The sequence below is a fragment of the Sorex fumeus genome, unplaced genomic scaffold (genome assembly GCF_029834395.1).
Source record: "Sorex fumeus unplaced genomic scaffold, SorFum_2.1 ptg000063l, whole genome shotgun sequence".
In the NCBI taxonomy this organism is placed as follows: domain Eukaryota; kingdom Metazoa; phylum Chordata; class Mammalia; order Eulipotyphla; family Soricidae; genus Sorex; species Sorex fumeus.
In genome coordinates this window covers 51611243-51632043 of record NW_026606120.1, presented here as the reverse complement: position 1 = coordinate 51632043, position 20801 = coordinate 51611243, and the positions used below count along the sequence as shown (strand labels likewise).

At 42.7% G+C, this 20801-nt stretch overlaps 1 protein-coding gene and 1 non-coding gene across 3 annotated transcripts in view; one reads left to right on the top strand and one right to left on the bottom strand.

The window, feature by feature from the left end:
- Positions 1 to 20801, bottom strand: part of PSMD11 (proteasome 26S subunit, non-ATPase 11) — a 41985-nt gene that overhangs the window by 8686 nt on the left and 12498 nt on the right. For both annotated transcript variants that reach the window (XM_056127339.1, XM_056127341.1), the window contains 5 exons: positions 11842 to 11913; positions 11347 to 11404; positions 7390 to 7584; positions 3176 to 3320; positions 1610 to 1670 (listed from right to left, as the gene is read on the bottom strand). In XM_056127339.1, the coding sequence (XP_055983314.1) occupies positions 1610 to 1670; positions 3176 to 3320; positions 7390 to 7584; positions 11347 to 11404; positions 11842 to 11913 (531 nt within the window). The remainder of the gene's footprint in view (positions 1 to 1609; positions 1671 to 3175; positions 3321 to 7389; positions 7585 to 11346; positions 11405 to 11841; positions 11914 to 20801) is intronic.
- LOC130036289 (U6 spliceosomal RNA) lies at positions 14330 to 14437 on the top strand. The gene has a single exon (XR_008794336.1). It is a non-coding gene; the product is annotated as a U6 spliceosomal RNA (small nuclear RNA).

Sequence of the window (20801 nt, the reverse complement as noted above, 5' to 3'; positions counted from 1 at the left end):
CAGCAGACTTTCAAAATGGTGCAAGCATAACTAAATCATTATTGCAGTTCATCTCCACCTTTCCACAAATGAGAACAGTAAATGTTATAATGAGAAAAGTCTAGAACTTCATATATCCCAAATTTGAAGTCTGGCCCCCTCATTTACTAGTCAATTGGGCTTGTCCAGAATACCTGACCTATCTTGGCCAACTCCTCAACTCCAGTTCTAGACAAGAGTAGTGGGTCTTTCATAATAACAAGTTTGGTTTATTGGGGGGTTAGGCAGGGCTTGGGGGTTTTGTTTTTAGCCACACTAGGACATACTCTGCAGTGACTCCTGGCTTGGCACTCAGGTGACCATATATATGTCCAGGATCAAACCTGGGTCAGCTGCATGCAAGGCTAGCGTCCTACCCGCTTTACTGAATCTCTCCAGCCCTATAATAACAAAGGTGTTTTATTTTACTTTGTTTTGTTTTGTTTGGGGCTGGGGGCCGGGAACACTCAGTAGTACTCAGGGCTTATTCCTGGCTCTAAACTCAGGAAATCATGAGGTCCCGGGGATCAAACCTAAATGCAGGGTAAGCACCCTACCTGCTATACTATTGTTCCAGCCCTAACAAATACTCTTGTAATCAAAACCAGGAGCTGATCCGAATCATTTTCTGATGAAAGTTAATTAGGAGTACTGAGAGAAGAATTAAATCATCTGTTGTGTCCATTCATCCAAAGATAAAGTAAGATAATCAGTGTGTCTGTTTGGAGACAACTACATTTGAAATTTTTAAACTTTATTAGTGATAACCAAGGAATGTATAAAAACCAGGTATCTACTTCATACAGGTCACACTTATATCTATTCAAGTACAATAGGTACCCAAATAGAGTTACTGATCACCAAAGTCTCTTATAGTACCTGTCACTCTCTCCCTGCAAAAAAATAAAAAAACTATCAGGGAAAACCAGAAAGCTACTGCTATATAGGAATAGGCTTTGAGCCATCAACACCTAGTTTCTGTAACAAGACATCCAACCTCCCTAAAGCACACGTCTACCAGATTTTATTGGGATCCATACTCTTAGAAAATCCAGAATCATATATTCTACACATGCTCAACTTGTAAGGCTCATGAAATATTAATTTTTTGGAAGAAGCTAAATGCAACCTAAGTTACTGTAAATGCTACAGTTAGCTCTGTACATAACTCAAACCACCTGACCAATCACTGACTTTTCTAGGCCAAGATTTTAACAACATGGTTATGTATGTGCAGTAAAGTTAATATAAGCAGGAGATTATGTTCTTGGAAATGTATCACAGGTGACATGTCACTGTGAGAACATCAAAGCCTAAAATTACACAAACAAATTTGGTATAGCAAACTACACACCTAGGTTATTTGGTATAGCCTTTTGAGAACACCACTATATATGAAGTCTGTTATTTACTAAAATACCATTACGGATATGCAACTATACTATACTGAATGGGCTTAAGGGAAAGAAAAGATGGAAACAATGAGTATAACAGAGGCCTGAAGAGCACCGATGTCACCAAAGATCTTAACATGTAACATGCTGGCCTCAGAGACTGGAGAGATCAGAACTACAGTCAAAATATTCCTTACCTGCCTCCCAGCATACCGAAGTGCAAGCTTCCCGCTCACCAAAGCCTGGACATCTTCTGGGCTAGAAAAAAAGACATCCTTGGTCACCTGCTCCAGGATGTTATACTTCTAATTACACGTTTAGGCACAGTTCTATTTCTCAGAATTCTTATGAGAACATTTCTACCCAAAGATGCTGTCGATCCTCACCCATAAACCACACGTGTCCAACAATGCAGACCCCAGGATTTTCCCACTCAGCCCAAAAGAGGGAACACCAACATTCAAAAGAAAGCTGATGGGCTGGAGTAATAGTACAGCTGGGAAGGAAGGCAACTGACCCATCTTCAATCCCCAGCACCCCATATGGCCCCCAAGCACAATCCTGAGTGCAGAGTCAGCAGTAAGCCCTGAGCATTGTAGAATGTGGCTCAAAAGAAAATCAAAAAAAGGAAAAGTCTTCACCGGGGCTAGAGGTACAGCACTGCGGGTAGGACACTTGCCTTGCACACGCCTAACCCAGGTTCAATCCCCAGCCTTCCATATGGTCCCCCAAGAACTGCCAGGAATAATTTGAGTGCTAGCCAGTAGTGACCACTGAACGTTGCTGGAAGTGACCCGAAAACTAAGGGAAAAAAATTACAAAACAAAACAAAAGGTGAACTGAGATTACCAAAAGTATTCCAACAGTCACGGCAGAGTTTGGCAAACTTTCCATGTCGTACTCAATATGCCAAATACCAGTAACAATGATGGGTCTCATTCTCCTAACCCTGAAAGAGCACTGAATATGGCTCTTTTAAAATCTCAGGGCTAGGAAGGAGACGTTACTGGTGCCTGCTCGAGGCAATCGATGAACAACAGAATGATTGTGATCGTAACCATGATTCTAACAGTCAGAATGTAAGTCAGGGGGCTTGAGCAACAGCACAGCGGGTAGGGTGTTTGCCTTGCAAGTGGCAACCTGGGTTCAATCCCCAGCATCCCATATGGTCCCCCAAGCACCACCAGGAGTAATTCCTGAGTGCAGAGCCAAGAGTAACCGCTAAGCATCGCTGGGTGCGACCCAAAAAGAAAAAAAATAAATAAATAAAATAAAATGTAAGTCAGATTCCAGCAGAGTAGGTTTTGTCTCATTAAAGTACAATCTGTGCAGGTTAAAGGAGGAACAGCCCTAGGGCTGGATTGATAGTACAGTGGGTAGAGTGCTTGCCTTGCATGCGGCCAACCCGGCTTTGATTCCAGCATACCACATGGTTTCCCGAGCCCACCAGGAGTGATTCCAAAGAGTAGAGCCAGGAGTTAGCCCTGAGCACTACTGGTATGGCCCAAATACCACCAAAAAAAAAAAAAAAAAAAAAAACAGAGAACAATCCAAGAGATTCTGGAAAGGAGAGTTCTAATCTGTCTCCCCAGTTCTAAAAGAATAGCAAGCTAAGTATTCTGGATCCACCCCACCTACCTCAATCACCCACAGAGACAGCTACTGCTGTTCTAGCCAAACACCAAGCTAAGCTATTTCTGCCACTGTAGAACAACTCAGTTGAAGAACTTGAGTTCTCATATCCAAAGTTAATGAATACCTACGTGTTAAGCATGATTTTGCACAGCAACATGTACTTCAGAGATGTAATTGCCTTGGGGCTATCGATAGAGTCATAACCTTCAAAAGCCTCATAGAAATAGGAGTATGCGGTTTTCCAATCCTTTTCCTCGGCAGCATGGATAATACCTGGGCAATGAAAAGGAGTTAAGAACTGCATGAAATAATAGAGACACAAAGAATCAGCAGCGTAAAGGGCCTCAGAATCTATCCCGGGGGTTGGAGTGATACAGTATGGTGGGGAGGATGCTTGCCTTCACATAGCCGACTCAGGTTCAAGCCTTGGCACTCCTTTATGATCCCTGAGCCTTGCCAGAAATGTTCCTTGGGTACAAAGCCAGGACTGAGCCCTGAGTGCTTCTACTTCCTTATGAGATCAGAAAAGATAAAGGTAACTTATGGGGGCCTGAGCAATAGTACAGCAGATAGGACGCTTGCCTGGCATGCAGCTGACTGGGTTCTATCACCAGCATCCCATATGCTCCCCCGATCCCCCGAGCACTGCCAGGAATAATTCCTGAGTCAAGAGACAGGAGCAACCCCTGAGTATCACCAGGTGTGACTCAAAAGGCAAAAAAAAAAAAAAAAACAAAATGGAGGGGGGGTCCTGCACTGATTTATTCTAAACAGAACTTAGACCCCAATTCTTTGGACTTCCGAGTTCAATGTCATTTCTGTCCTCTTACCGGTATAAATTCCAAGAACGTTTACAGCCAAACTCAAAAAAGATACTAAAAAACACTGATGCACCACTCTCCTTTTCATCAACCTTCCAGTCCTGCTTTCATTTCTGGGCCATTCAGTGGTGCACAGGCTCTGTTCAGAGATCACTTGATGGTACTTGGGAGACCCGATGTGATGCCGGGCACCAGGGCCATGAAAGAAAAGTGCTCTACCTCCTGTACAATCTCTGCAGCACTGGTCTTGCTATCTTTTGGAGTCACTATCAAAGGTCATGTTCACTATCCACAACACAGCTTTCATAAGGAAGTTGACCCAGATGCACCACAACTGCCTGAATTGTTTATCTTAATAAGATCAACCATCAACTAATTCCTTGAGACCTTTCCTATGCTTGACATTATGTGAGCAACTTTCATAGAAGAAATAAAAAGCAGCTTAGATATTCACTTCAGATGTACTGCACTTGCTTTCATCTGAATGCTGTCAAGTATACAGACAGCATATAATGGCACAACTAACTTAAGTAGTATTCCTACAGTTCACTAACCAATTTTCTAGTTGCTTAGAAGCTGAGTTGCTCACAATGAGCTGACCTTTCATTGAACCTCTATTACTTCCAACCTACCTGTATGCCATTACTGGGGATAATAGAAAAATAAGCTCTTTCAAAGTTGGGAGTTACCTAAGTCATAAAAGTTTACATATCAGTTCAAATTTTGCCTCAAGCAACCGAGAGTATTTCGCCTGCACGGCAAAACCTGGCAAGGTACCTGTGACATATTCAATATGCCAAATACAGTAACAAGTCTCACGATGGAGACGTTACTGGAACCGCTTGAGCAAATCAATGAACGGGAAAACCGTGACCGTGACCTTAAGACTTATAAACTTGAGTCCCATCCATTTGTTTACCAGAGCTTCCAAATATTCTTAAGATCAGGATACAAGTATTTGAAACACTAGAATATAGGATAAAAATGCCTACTCATGACCTCAATGGACCAATGTTTTGACACACTTTTAGCCCACCTGCCACATACCATATGCCTCACATGTAGGTTGAGAAATTCTGATGTAATAGTCATTTACTGAGTGATATGTGCCAGAGTTTCAATATGATGTCTCAAAAATTTTAAAGTGAAACAGTTAGGTCCTTCTACTACTATTTGGGAGGGAGAAGGACGAGAATTGGTTCGGTCACACTGGCACTGGAGTACTCAGGGTTTTCTTTTCTTTTCTTTTTTTTGCTTTTTGGGTCATACTCGGCGGTGCACAGGGGTTACTCCTGGCTCTGCGCTCAGGAATTACTCCTGGCGGTGCTCAGGGAACCATATGGGATGCTGGGAGTCGAACATGCGTTGGCCGCATGCAAGGCAAACGCCCTACCCGCTGTGCTATTGCTCCAGCCCCTCGGGATTTTCTTATACCTAATTCAGTACTCAGGGAAACATACAGTGCTTTGGCTTTGGATCAAAACTAGGACTCAGGCGTGCAAAGCATGCACTCTCACTCTGTCTATTGAGGTTCTCTCTAATTCCCTGTTCTTTAAGTTGTTTTTAGTTTGGGGGCCGCACCCAGCAGTGTCTGGGTTACTCTGGGTAAATCCCCGTGAACATTGTCGGGTGTGACTCAAGAAGCAAAAAACAAACAAAAAAGAAAATGAAGAAAACAGGTTCACAGGAAAATGGACTCAATTTTCTCTAAAGAGGCAAATTTTATTTCTTGACCATGAAGGAAAGATATAAAGAATAGCAGTCTAAAGAAAATGAAAATATGGGGCTGGAGCAATAGCACAGCAGGTAGGGCATTTGCCTTGCACGCGGCCGACCCAGGTTTGATTCCCACTGAGCACTGCCAGGAGTAATTCCTGAGTGCAGAGCCAGGAGTAACCCCTGTGCATCGCTAGGTGTGACCCAAAAATTAAGAAAGAAAAGAAAAGAAAATATTCTGTTAATAATAAGGTACTTTTCAGTAAAAAATAAAATAAAATAAAATCTCAGGGCTGGGAAGGAGACGTTACTGTGCCTGCTCGAGGCAATCGACGAACAACAGGATGATCGTGATCGTGAATAAGGTACTTAGATGAAAGCCTAGCATTTGTAATTTCATTTAATCCTCACCAATGTTATGGGTAAGTATAATTATCACATTTTCATAGATGAATTATAGATTAAGTAATCTGCCCAAAATCACACAGCTAAAAATTGGCAGAAAGTAGTAAAGTATGATTTGAGAGCATCTGCTCTTAACCTGTGAATAACAAAACATGCCACTCTGATATTCAGAATATCCATGAGGCAAACTGGCCAGGAAGTTGCTATTTTTAATACAGGTGTATGCAGAGAGGTATCACCACGGCTCAAGTTAGAAATCTCCCTTGAATTCCAATGTTCTTCAATAATGGTAATGAAAAATTTTAACTAAAAAAAGCACCTACCTACAGCTGTCTACTGGTCTTCTGTCACTCATGGGCTCTGAGCCCAAACATTCACATACTCCATCATAAGTTTGGCCACTAAACTCAAGTAAAATGGTGAACGGCAAATTGCCTATATAGAGAAGCCCAGGGCTTAGTCTCTAGCGCCATATAGTTACCCCAAGCACGATAGGGAATGTCCCAGGAGCTGTGGCCCCCACAATAAAGGAAATAGGGGCTGGAAAAAGATACATGTCTTGCACATAGTCAAACCTGGTTCAATCCCCCACACTGCATATGGCCCTCCTGACCCCTGAGCACTGCCAGATGTGGCCCCCAAACCCAATAAAACGAATAAAATTGGGAGGAGAGGATTCTTCCTAATCCGAGAAGCTTTGAAAAAAACCCAGTTTACAGAGGTCTCCAAGTGACAACAGACTCGGTTAGTCCAATCTTGGAGAGAAGTACTACCAAGCTACCAAGTTAAGTGACTAAAGTAGAAGCTGTGGGTCCTCTGGAAACCTAAGTGAGACATCTCACTTCTATTCGAGACGTCACTCCAGAGTCACATCTCTAATATAATCAGGTTGCTGCTAAATCCACTGATTTTCAACCTTTACAAGGTGCAAACCAAAACAAGTCCATGCACAGGCAGTTGGAAATCACTGTTCTAGTCAGGCACAAAAAAGCATCTTCTTAACGTATTTCAAGAAGTTATTAACAAATTGATAGAAAAGGTACAGCTACTTAGGTAATCCTTCTAAACAGTTTCTCTGAAGAAGCTTGAGCTGGAACAGGCAATTTTATTTTCAAGACACATACCTTTATTCCTTGGGTGTAAAAAAACTCATGGGACAGGATAAATAATAGTACAGGAATTAAAGGACATGCAGGCTTATTGCACACAGTCAACCCCAGTTCAAACTCTATCACCATCACTGCTGCTGCATGTGGTCCCCTAAGAACCATCAGGAGTAACTCTTGAGCACAGAGCCAGGAATAGTTGTTGAGCAACATGTGTTTGGCCCAAACTTGCCCTCAGTCCCACGAAAAAGAAAAAACAAAAAAAACAACCAACTCCTAAATATGTAGTGTTACCTGACTGCATATCCAAAGTGGCCTGCAATTTAGGGGGGCAGTAGATGGCATTTGCTGTGGTTCGAGCAGAGGTTAAGGCAGCTCGGGCTTTCGGTAGATTGCTCAGAGCATGGTAGGTTTTGCTTTCTAAAAGCTGTACTTCCACCAGAAGGGCTTTATCATCCATCTTTTTCAACTCCCTCAACAGCTGAGAACCTGAAAAAGAGAATTACATACCTAGTTTGTTATCCACAACCTATCTACCTTATTATAACACTTTAATTTCACACCCTCAGAAGAATGCTCAGGATGAAGAAACTTACCTGAAAGAAAAAAAGAGAAAGAGAATTTCTATTTTTAAGAATCAAATTTAAAAAAAAATTTAAAAAAGAATAAAATTTTCAGGGCTGGAGCGATAGCACAACAGGTAGAGCATGTGCCTTGCACACAGCCAACCCTTGGTTCGATTCCCAGCATCCCAATGGTCCCCCGAGCACTGCCAGGAGTAATTCCTGAGTGCATGAGCCAGAAGTAAACTCTGTGCATCGCTGGGTTTGAGCCAAAAAACAAAAACAAAAAGAGAGAGAGAGAGAGAGAGAGAGAATATTACATGCTTACTTCTAAGAATTAGATATAGGGGACCTGGGGCTGGAGCAATCGCAAGTGGGTAGGGCATTTGCCTTGCATGCGGCTGACCCAGGTTCGATTCCCAGCATCCCATATGGTCCCCTGAGCACCGCCAGGAGTAATTCATGAGTGCAGATCTAGGAGTAACCCCTGTGCATTGCTGGTGTGACCCAAAAAGAAAAAAAAAAGAAAAAAAAATAGATTACAGGGGCCAGAGCAACAGTACAGCAGGTAGATGCTTACTTTAGATGCCCACCCAGGATTCGATCCCTTACATCCCACATGGTCCCCCCCAAGCACTACAAGGAGTGATTCCTAAGTGCAGAGTCAAGAGTAATCCCTGATCCCAGGTGTGGCCCCAAAACCAAACCAAACCAAATAAATAAATAAATACAGTGAAGATTTCCAGTCCAGAAAACTTTGAAATTAACTATATAACTCAGGCATTTGATATCACTACAATTATATCTTAGATAAAACACAAGAAACAAAAAAAAAATAAATAAATGGAACTTAAAATTAAAATGTGCATCAAAGAATACCATCAGGGAAATGAGAAAATCTACAGAATGGGAGAAATAAACAAATCAAGGAGTCAGGAACAGATTTATATTCCAAATAACAAAATGCAAATAACCTAAAAAGTAAAACAAGGATTTGAAAATATTTCTCCAAATATTCAATACAACAGAAGATGCTCATTAATCATTAGGGAAATGAAAAATCAAAACCAGAATGAGATGCTACTTCACACCCTTTAAAATGTCTACAACCGAAACACCACAAACTATTCACTGCTAGTGGGACTGTTGACTGCTCCAGCCTTTCTGGAAAAATATGGACACACTTTAAACTCTGTACTGAGCTCCCATTTGACCCAGCAATTCCACTTATTAGAATATATCTTCATGGGATCAAAAACAATGTAGAAGAGACATTTGTACTCTTATGTAGAAGAGACATTTGTACTGTGATGTACATTTGTACTGCAGCGCTATTCGTAGTAGCCAAAATCTGCAAACAACCCCAAATGCCCAAGGACAGATGACTGGCCAAAGAAACTATGGAATATAGTATATGGTACATATTCATATGGAATATTACTCGGATATAAGAAAAGATGAAGTCAAGCAACTTGCTCCCACATGGATGGATCTAGAGAGTATCATGCTAAGAGAAGTTAGTGAGAGGAAAAAAAGACTAATTTGCAGGATATAAAGAAATATAGCTGGGACAGAACAAATGCCCATAGCCAAGAGAAACCTAGAACACAAGAACCTGACTTCAGCAGAACTTTGTTGCTGTGGGGAGGCAATGGTGGCGATAGATAGGACAGGGAAGAGAACACCACAACAATGGTGGTGGGAAGGGCCACCCTGGAGGAGGGGGATGCTGAAAGGCAATAAAGTGTTACCTAAAATGTGTAACTAAAGTGCCTGTCATAAAGACAGACCGGGAGGTGGGAGGGGAACTGGGGACACTGGAGAGGGCAGTGGCCACAGATAAAGGAAAGGGTGCTGAAAGATGTATACGTGAAACCCAAACATAAGGTACTTTGTAACTCGCAGTTACTAAATAGAAGTAAAAAAAATTCAAAAGGTATTTTCAAATAAAAAATATAAAAGCTGGAGAGAGAGTACAACAAGTAAGGAACCTGCCATGCAGGCAAGTTGAAATCAACCTGGGTTCAATTAAGTATCAGATCAAATTCTGTTGTGAACATGAAATGCTTTATATATACATAGATGTTATTAAAGCTTTAATTTAAAACAAAAAGAATGAGTGAATGTTTAGGTCTGTGGATTATGCCTCAACAAAACTTTTTTAAGGGGTCAGAGAAAGGATAGCAGGTAGGTCACTTGCCTTACACACAGCTGACAATCAGCACCATCAGGAATCATCCCTGAGCACAGAGCCAAGAGTAAGCCCTGAGTACCTCTGAGCACAGCCCGCAAATAAATAATATTTTTTCTTGAAATGCTAATACTTAAACCACATAAAACTGTTATTTTGCACAAAATAACAAGAGTAGTGACAAATTTTTCAACTTACAAAAGTCATGCTTTTCTATCTCAGGGATGTTGCATTTTTTGGAGGGGCGGGGGGAGGTCTTTTTAGGTCATATCCCCTGACGCTCAGGGGTTACTCCTGGCTCTGCGCTCTGAAATTACTCCTGGCTGTGCTCGGGCACCATATGGGATGACAGGGATTGAACCAGGTCAGCTGCGTGCAAACAAATGCCCTACTCACTGTACTATTGCTCCACAACCCCCCTCTTTTTAAATATTTTTGAAAGCAACAAGATTAAGCCCTGAGTACTTCCAAATGTAGCAAAAATATGCAAATAAAATTTTTCTTGAATGATACTTTTTGAACCATATAAAACTTTTATTTTCAGGATACAGAGTACTAACAATTTTTTCAACCTATAAAAAAATCGTTTTCAATTTATGAAAATTATGAGCCGGGTTCGATTCCTCCGCCCCTCTCGGAGAGCCCGGCAAGCTACTGAGGGTATCTCGTCCGCACAGCAAAGCCTGGCAAGCTATCCATGCTGTATTCAATATGCCAAACACAGTAACAACAAGTCTCAAAATGGAGACTTACTGTGCCCGCTCGAGCAAATCAATGAACAACAGGAGGACAGTGTTTGTTTGTATGCTTTTACATCTCTGGTAAAGAGCCTAGATTTACTCATTAATATTTATCTTTTAAAGCAACAGAGAAAAGGAGAAAAACCTTTAGTCAACCCACTCCAGCTTCCATATACTGCCATTCACTTAAGTTCTTAATTTTTAGAATAGATGTTATGGGTTTGTTTTTGGTTGGTTTGTTTGGGGAGGGATGGTCTGGGGCCATACCTGGCAGTGCTAAAGGTTGCTCCTATTAGTACTGGATGACCTGGCACATGTTGTGCCAGGGATCACAACTGGTATGAACTCTACTATCTCCCCAACCCCTTAGAATAAATTTTAAGTACAATTACAGTGACAGTAAAATCTTGACATCTGACCCTCTGAATCTCCCAGTTAGTTTCTTAGAATTCCTAAATGGCATTTTTTCCATGACAGATTGAGTAAATATTCTTTGGGGGAGGTTCGGGGGGAATGCCATACATAGTAGAACTCAAGGCTTACTCCTAGCTCTATGCTCAGGGAACCATGTTTGGACCTGCAATCAAACTAGGTAAGGGTCTTAACCTCTATCTCTCAGGCTCTATACTGAGTAAATGTTAAGAGTGTTAAGTCATTCTTAGAAATGGGCAAAACTTAATATGTATTAATAGCCAAGTTCAGAATATATTCATTTAACCAGCAACCACAACTTACTCATTTCTAGCAGCTTACTTACCCAAATGCAATGCTTCCTGGTACCTCTTGGTATCAAAGTACAAAGACACCAGTCTTGCCTAGGAAAGAGAAAAGGCATTGACTGATGGAAAGGCGGGAGGGCGGGGGTTGTAGGGGAGGAGAGCCAAAGAAAGAAATCAAAGCTTGACAGTCACAGAACTGTGAGTATGTAAGTCTTCATCATAGCATCAAATTCAGCCTATAGTGATCTAATCCATGGTATTAGCTCCAATTATGGCCAGTGACAGACCATTAACTTTATCCATTAACAGACAATTATTAACATGCTGCTGATTACACCTCTGAATCAAGTATCAGCTCTGTCCCAAAATTTCCACCACAGCAAGACTGCCATGAAGGAACTAAACTGTTTAATTACCTATAGGTACCTGGATAATACAAAACTACTAAACATATGTTTACTCAGGATGAAATCACTTATATTCAGGAAGCCTAATGCCTCAAGACCTGAAGTGATACTAATTTAGGTACATACCTCCAAAGCTTGGCGTAAGAAAGTTCTTTTCTCTGATTTGGCCCATTCAATGCATTCTAAACACAACTCGACCTGCACCAGGAAGAGACAACACAAGCAACATTATATTATGCTCTCACATTCCTTCCACAAACCCTGCTTTGAGGGGGATAGACAGATGGCTTAAAGGGATGTAGGAGGTCCCATTTGATCCTCAGCACCACAAATTCCCCTGAGCACTGCCTGAGTACTCGAACAACCAGGCAGGTATAGACCCAAGAACCACTGAGTGCCCACCTCCCCCAAAACACCTTATTTTGAAGAACAGCTTTCATTTCCTCCTTATATAGTATTCTTGCTCTACTTAGTTACTCAGGGGAACATGTCTTGAGCCATGGTATCTCAGTGTGAAATGGTTTTACCATAATGAGAATAACTTGGCTTTTTGCACACAAACTATCTCTGTGCTTAAGATTGTGTTCTTTTGCTTGATTTGTTTTTGTTTGAGGGCTATATCCAGTGGTGCTCATGGTTTACTCCTGTCTGCGCTCAGTGATGGTAAAGCAGGTAAGGCATTTGCCTTGCATATGGTTGACCCAGGTTCAATCCCCAGCACCTTATATGGTCCCCTGGGTCTGCCAGGAGTCAGGAGTGTTCCCTGAGCATGGCTAAGTGTGACCCAAAAAGCAAAAAAAAAAAAAAAAAAAAAGAAATAAAATAAGTAATGCAGTAAAAAGTTAACTAAAACTAGCTAACCCTTAATAGAGCTTTTAATATTATGTAAAGGTGCTCTGAACTCCCAGGTCAATGTAACCCAAGTAGTCTAGTGTATGTCTGCGACACACCTAATTCACGCCTAATTCTGCATTCAGAGGTCACTCCTGGTGGACTTGGGGGACCATATGGGGTGCCAGGGATAGAAACCACGTGTGTAAGGCAACGTAGTTGCCTACCCACTGTGCTATCTCTTCAGCCTCCAAAAGTAACTGTAAATACAACAGTAGTTTTTTTTGTGGGGGGTAGGAGAGGGAGGCCTCCCAAACAGCGCTCATAAGGTCAATGGGGATAAGGGCTTACTCCTAGCTTTGTGCTCAGAGAACACTCCTGGTGGTGCTGGGGAGACCATTATATAATGAGAATCAAACTGGAGATGACTATATGCAAGTTAAGTACCTTAACCTCTATACTATCTCTGCCTGCAATAGAATATTTTTATTTATTTATTTATTTTTTGCTTTTGGGGTCACACCCGACGATGCACAGGGGTTACTCCTGGCCCTTCACTCAGCAATCACTCCTGGCGGTGCTCGGGGGACCATCTAGGATGCTGGGAATCGAACCCGGATTGGCTGCGTGCAAGGCCCTACCCGCTGTGCTATTGCTCCAGCCTCAATAGAATATTTTTAAAGGAAAATCCAAAGCTCTCCTAAGAGATGTTGTAAAGAGACATCCAAACTCACAGGTCTTCTGTCTGTAGAGCCTATCTTCAATACAAGAACTATGTTACATTTTTTTATAGAATTCACTGCCAGTAAGATTCAGTAAAACCTTTACCACTGGAGCCCCCTGGTGGCTACTTAATCTCCAACTTTCAAATGACCTCAAAAAAAAAAACTACAAAAACTAAAAGTAAGCCCAATTTCAGGTGTTTTTGGTTATTTTTGAAAAGTCAAGCTCAAAGCAAACTAGAACTGAAAATACCTTGCTGAGAACTTTTAACAGTGAAAATATAAGTCTCTGCTCTCATGTGTCTTTCGAGGGCTAACATGCTCACCAATTTTATTTTAATTTTTTTTTTCCCTGTTTTGGGAGAGACAGACAGGGCACACCCAGCAGAATTCAGGGCTTCTTACTCCTGGCTATGCACTCAAGGATCACTCCTTGGGGAGTTGGGGAGTCTTGGTATGTGATGCCAGGTATCAAAACTAGATCAGCTACATGCAAGGCAAGCACCCTACCTACTGTACTATTGCTCCAACCTATGAGATTTTCCAATTAATACAAAAACATACAGGCTCCTGATTCAACTCTAGATTAGAACTTGGCAACTGTGATGTATATTCCTATTAATGAAACACTACATAAATTTCACCTGCTTTCAATTATTTGAGAACCAGTAAAGTGACTCACCTAAGATCATATATCAGCTGCTGGAACTAACCCTACCCTATCTCCAATGCTCTTTCTACCTCAATCCAGCCTTAATACACTGAATTTAGCAAAAAATTCCTCCTAAAGCAAAAACATTTTTACCGAGATAAATAAAAATTTAATAAATTCTGTATCTACTATCAGTAACAGAGTACGTGATCTGCATTATCTAAGACTGTAATTGATTTTTTTTTTAAAAAAAGCACTTTGGTTCTACAAAAAAATTTGAAGTCTACAACAGCTATTTTGTTTGAGTCTTTGTGCTTTGTTAATGATGACAACGACTGATAAAGAAGATAGAATATATAAGGGACCAGGGAGATGCCAGAGTCCAGCATTCAATCCCTGACACCGTATAGGGCTCACTTTGGCAGCACATTTTCTAAAAATGGAATGATAGAGATTAGCATGGCCCCTGCACAAAGATGACGCATGTAAATTCATGATGTATGTGTTCCAGATTTTAATGCTCTATGTTAAAAAAAAATGAAGAAATGAAGAAACAACAACATATAGTCAGTCCCTTGAGTCCCAGCTGAAAGTAGCCCATGAATGGTCAGGTGTAACTCTCCACCAACTTCGTAAATAGAAACAAAAACAAAGCCCTTGAATATAAAAGGTTGTGGCAAAAACTAAATATATGGGGCTGAAGAGGTAGTCCAGCAGGTTGGCGCTTGTCTTGCCAACAGCCAACCCAGATTCGATCCCTGGCACCCCATATAGTCCCCCGGGCCCACCAGGATTGATTCCTGAGTGCAGAGCAAAGAGCAACACTGGGTGTGGCTCAAAAAACGAAACAAAACAAAAAATAGATATTTAAGGCCAAAGTTAGTACAGAGATTAAGGTGCTTGCCTTGCATGCTGCTAACCCTGGTTAGATCCTCATAAGCGCTGCTTATGGTCCCCTAAGCATCACCAGAATCCTAGGACTTCCAGGTTTCACACAACCCCCCCCCAGTCCCCCCCCAATAAAAAGAAACTTTACTTGGGCGAGTGTTATACAAAAGGGCTAGAGTCACTCCTGGTGCAACGTTCAAGCTACTACTTTTGATACTGTGGAACCATGTGGTTGAGGTATGGAACGCAGGGCTCCTACAAAGCATGTGTTGTAGTACTTTGAAACAATTCCTGGGCTCAATTTACTCAATCCCCCTTTTCTGTTTAAATGCTTATTTCAAACAAAATTTTCTTTTCCAAGTGGTGTCCAAGGAGTCTGGGGTTACTCCCATGATCCTCGGCAACCAGACTTGTAGTTCTGTGATAAAGCCTGAGAAGACAGCACTGCTCCAACCCTGTAAGAAGCCTCCAGCACCACACCCCACGGTGCCTGGAGATCTCCAGGGCTGCACCCAGTGAGGCACAGGAGGTCAGGGACCAGAGATTACACCCAGTCCTTTTTTTTTTTTTTTCTTTTCTGGTCACACCCGGCAATGCACAGGGGTTACTTACTCCTGGCTCTGGGATGCTGGGAATCGAACCCGGGTTGGCCGCATGCAAGGCAAACGCCCTACCCTCGGTGCTATCACTCCAGCCCCACACCCAGTCTTATACCACCCACAGGGTCCCCAACAAAAATTTCAACATAAAGTTTCTTAAAATGTGCTTTGTGGGGGCTGGAGCAATAGCACAGCGGGTAGGGTGTCTGCCTTGCACACGGCCAATCCGGGTTCGATTCCCAGCATTCCATATGGTCTCCTGAGCATGGCCAGGAGTGAAGCAAAAAAGAAAAAAATGTGCTTTGTGCTTTAATTGCAAAGACTAAACCAAAACTATAGCTTCCCAGAGACAACTTCCTAAGGATCCTGGAAGGTAAGTTTAATTCTGAAATTTCAGATCACTATTTAAAAAGGATCTAATTCAATGTTCTTTTTCCCCTACTTACCCCAACTCTTCCCCTATTTCCACTGGCATCTACCATCAGTTCCACTCCTGCCATCATATTCCTTCATTCCCATACATATAAGCTCACTTCATAGCTGCTTTCTGGGTTGTTTTTGTTTTGGGGCCACAGCTCGCTGTTCTCGGGGATTACTCCTGGCTCTGCATTCAGCAATCACTCCCTATAAGGCTTGGGAGTTCCAGAGATCTAACCCAAAAGAGCTGCGTGGAAGGTAAGCACCCTACCTGCTATGCTCTCTGAATCGTATCAGTTTTAAGAATATAACAAATTAAACTTTATCCTGTGACATAACTTAGGGTTAACCTCCAAAAAGGGAAGGTAAAAGGTAAAGGTAAAGGCCCTCCCGTTGATCGTCGATTTGCTCGAGCGGGCCCAGTAACGTCTCCATTGGAGACTTTGTTGTTACTGTGTCTGGCATATCGAACACTCTCGGTGGCTTGCCGGGCTCTCCGAGAGGGGCGGAGGAATCGAACTCGGGTCGGTCATGTTGGCCGCTTGTAAGGCGAACGCCCTACCCGCTGTGCTATCGCTCCAGCCCCAAAAAGGGAAAAAAAAATCAAAATTCCATTCCTTGTAGCCTTTTTTTGGTTGTTGTTTTGTTTTTCTTTTTATGCTTTTTGGGTCACACCCAGGGATGCTCAGAAATCACTCATGGCAGTGCTCAGGGACATATGGGATGCTAGGGTTGAACCCAGGTGGGCTGCGTGCAAGGCAAATGCATTCCCTGCTGCACCATCACTCCAGCCCTCTATACCTCTCACACTCTAGGTACCAATTTCCTTAACACAAAGCCCCTAATTTGCTTTTCTTTATCTTTTTGTTTCTTTCAGGCTGGAGCATAACACAGCAGGTAAGGCATTTGCCTTGCACATGGCCAACCCAGTTGGCCCAGGTTCGATTCCTCTGCCCCCCTTGGAGAACCCCGCAAGCTACCAAGAGTATCTCCCATGCACGCAAAGCCTGGCAAGCTACAATGATTAGATATGCCAAACACTGTAACAAGTCTCACAATGTTACTGGGCCCACCAGAGCAAATCGATGAACAATGGGAAGAGAGTGCTACAGTGCTATTTTGTTTCTTTTGGGTTTTTTGAATCACAAAGCAATGCTCAGGGGTTACTCCTGGCTCTGTACACAGGAAATTACTCCTGGAGGTGCTAGGGGACCATATGGGATGCCAAGGATCAAACCTGGGTCACTCACATGCAAAGCAAATGCCCTACCCACTGCACTATCATGCCAATCCCTAATTTATTAATAACACTCTAAAACTGGGTACTTTCTGACAGGTAATTATGATTGTGATATCCATCTATGACTTGCTCCTCTATCCTTCACGACACGTATAATCGTATGGGAAAAATTAAGTAAAATAAATATGAAGTAAAGAAAGTGACAGGATATTTTAGGATTCAGAGCCTAATAGTACAGCAGGTAGGATGTTTGCCTTATTATACACAGCCAACTTCGATCCCCAGCACTCCGTATGGTTCCCCGAGGACCGCCAGGTGGAATTCCTGAGTGCAGAGCCAGAAGTTACTCCTGAACACCAGAGTATGGCCCAAGCCAACCCCTACTCCCCGCCCAAAAAACAAAGATGAAGAACTCAAAAAAAGTGAAATGTAAGCAAAGACTTGAATTTCTTTTTTTTCTTTTTGGGTCACACCCAGCTATGCACAGGAGTTACTCCTGGTTCATACAATCAGGAATTACTCCTGGCGGTGCTTGGGGGACCATACGGGTTGCTGGGAATCGAACCTAGGTTGGCTGCGTGCGAGGCAAATGCCCTACCCGCTGTGCTATTGCTCCAGCCCCAAGACTTGAATTTTTTTTTAAAAATCCTTTTAGGATCAGGTCGAGAACAACCAAGGTAACATGAAAATGTCCCATAAATAGAACAGCTTATGGCAAAAGGGCCAGTTATTACTGCTATAAAGAAATAAAGGATGGGCTGGGGCAATACTCCAGTGGGTAGGGCATTTGCCTTGCATGCGGCCGACCAGGATTCAATCCCCAGCATCCTATATGGTACCCCAAGCAGCACCAGGAGTAATTGCTCAGTACAGAGCCAGAAGGAACTCCTGAGTATCGCTGGGTGTAACCAAAAAAAGCCAAAAGAAAAAGGAAGAAAAGAGGCAGCCCGGAGAGACAGTACAACAGGTAGGGCGCTTCCTTTCCATGCAGGAGGCCCAAGTTAAATACTGGCACTACACATGGTCCCCTGCATCCCACCAAGAGTAAATCCTTGAGCACTGTCCTACCCCCACCCCCTGTCCCCAAAAAGAGACAGATGCTGAACCTGAATGACAGAATTTAGTAAGTGATTGGATGCTGAGATTTGCTATGTTGAGTCTGAGGTATAATACGGAAGAGTCTAGATGAGTAGTAATTTCTTCCAAAATTAGTTAATTACTTTAATTCACAAACACTATTAAAAGAAGACATGGATGAAGACTCCAGCTCTTGGGGGACTAGAGATGTAGCAGAGCACCTGCCTTACAGACACACAGCCATTAGTTTGATCCAGGCACACCCCATATGCTGACTTACACCCAGGCACAGCCCATATGCTGAGTTACAATCCAAGCAACACAACTGACGTGTGCATGCAGCAACAAAATAACCAAGCACCACACTGCAAGAAGCAATCCCTATCCAAGCAGCACTGCGTGTCTACCAGTGAACACAACAACCAGAAGTGTATCAAAGCAAAGATGTGAGTCCCAGTAAGTACTGAAATCAATCATGACAAGTATCTCAAACAAGTGAGCCAATCCAAATGGGGCTGGAGCGACAGTACGGCAGTAGGGCATTTGCTTCGCACATGGCCAACATCTCATATGGTCTCCCGTGCACCACCAGGAGTGATTCCTGAGTGCAAAGTCAGGAGTAAAACCCTGAGCATTGTGGGGTGTGGCCCAAAACAGCTGCAAAAAAAGCCCCACCATCAGAGCAACAATAAAAGTGAGGGAAGGAAGTAGCGCAGGGTGGAATGTTTATAAGAAGAGGAGAGAGGTGGGAGGAGACAGAGGAGAAAGGAGAGAGTAGAGAACAGAGGAGAGAGGAGAGGAGAAGAGAGAAGAGAGACAGACAGACAGACAGACAGACTCTACCAAGTAAGGAACTTGCCTTACACATGGCTGACCTGGATTTGACACCTAGCACCTTACATAGTCCCCTGAGCCCACTAGGAGTTATCCCTGAGCAGAGCCAGAAGTAAACCGGCTGGGACCCAAACACCCTCCTCCACAAAAAAGGTAATTGTACAAGGGCTGGAATTGTAGCTCAAAGGAAAAGCACTTGCCTTGTATGTGCGAGATCCTAAGTTGGGTCCCCAGAACCAAAAAAACATAAATAAAAGCAATATACAACAGAATGTAAAAGGGAGGGCCTAGCTAAACAAACCCACCTGTAAAAGCAAATCCAACTACAGAACACTAAATTATGATCTGGTTAGACTTTCTAAAAGGAGAAAAACTAGCTGTTCATTAAATAAATGTAGTTCTAATCACCAAGTCAATTCTATGGGAAGAGACAAATTCCAGAGATGTCAGAGTACCAAGAAGCAACTTACAGAATTAATTTTTTACTTAAAAAGACCTAGATAAAGGCCAGAGAGATAGTTCAATTAATTTCAATAAACTTTCCTATGCAGAAAGCTTGGGTTCAATCCCCACCACTCCATATCCGGAGAGGACTACCAGAAGCAAGCCCCAAGCATCAAGTCAGGACAAGCCCCTAAGAGCTGCTGGCTGAGGCACCAACCTGCCCCCTCCTCATTCCTTCGCCCCCCAAAAATAGTTGCAGGTAGTATTTAATAGTCTGTCTCAATTAACATTTATTACTCAGGTTTCTGAATATTTTTATTCATTTGGAGCCATACCCAGCAAGGAAGGGTGGGGGTGGAGGGAGGAGGTGCTATTGCTGGCTCTGTAATGGGGGGGTTCTCCCTGAGGTGCGGGATGGGGTAGGTAGAGGGATGGGGGACTGAACCCTTTGAACTATCATTCCAGCCCTGGACCCCTTGTCAGGCCAATCTAAGGTTCACATGTCAAACATAAGAACAAAGTGTAATTTTTTAATAAGTTAGGTAAGACAACCATAAAAAAAAAATCATTTTAAGGAGGCCAAAGAGATAGTACAGAATGTAGGGTTCTTGCCTTGAACTCAACTGATCCAGGTTCAATTCCTGGCACCACATATGTCCCCCCAAAGCACTACCAGGAGTGATCCCTGAGGATCAAACCGAGAATAATACCTGAGCACTGTAGTAGTCCCAAAAATCATGTCTTCAGGGCCAAAAATATAGCTCACTGGTGTATTACATGCTTCACATGTATTGACGCCATAAATCTGAGGCTCAGTCAAAACAATAAAAAACACTTTTTCCTTTAAATTGTTCACAAAGAGCCAGATAGTATAGCAGTTAGGAAGTTAGGAGAACCACCAAGTATACCACTGATTCCCCGCCCCCCCCCAAAAAAAAAACTGTTCACAAAAATAATTCCACTGCTTTGGTTTTGAAAGCGGTCATCTAAGGCCAGAGAGACAGTACAGAGATTAAGATTCTTGCCTTGCACACAGCTGACCCGAATTTAGTCCCCAGAGCACCACCAGGAATGATCCCTGAGCACAGAATCAGGAGGAATCCCTGAGCACTTCCAAAAATGAAATAAAAGCAGCCGTCTAAATGTTATCTTTTGGGGAGGAGAGACCACTAATATAACAGGTGGGGTACTCGCCTTGCACACAGCTGACCCGGTTTCAATCCCAGGACCCGATATGGCCCCCAAGCATTGCAGTAAGTGATCCCTGAGAGTGGAGCCAGAAGTAAACGCCGAGTACAGCCTTATGTGGACCAAAGATCAAAACCAAAAAAAAGAAGACCAACCTATGGAGTAAGAGTTGTCTCTGTGGGCCTACCGCTACC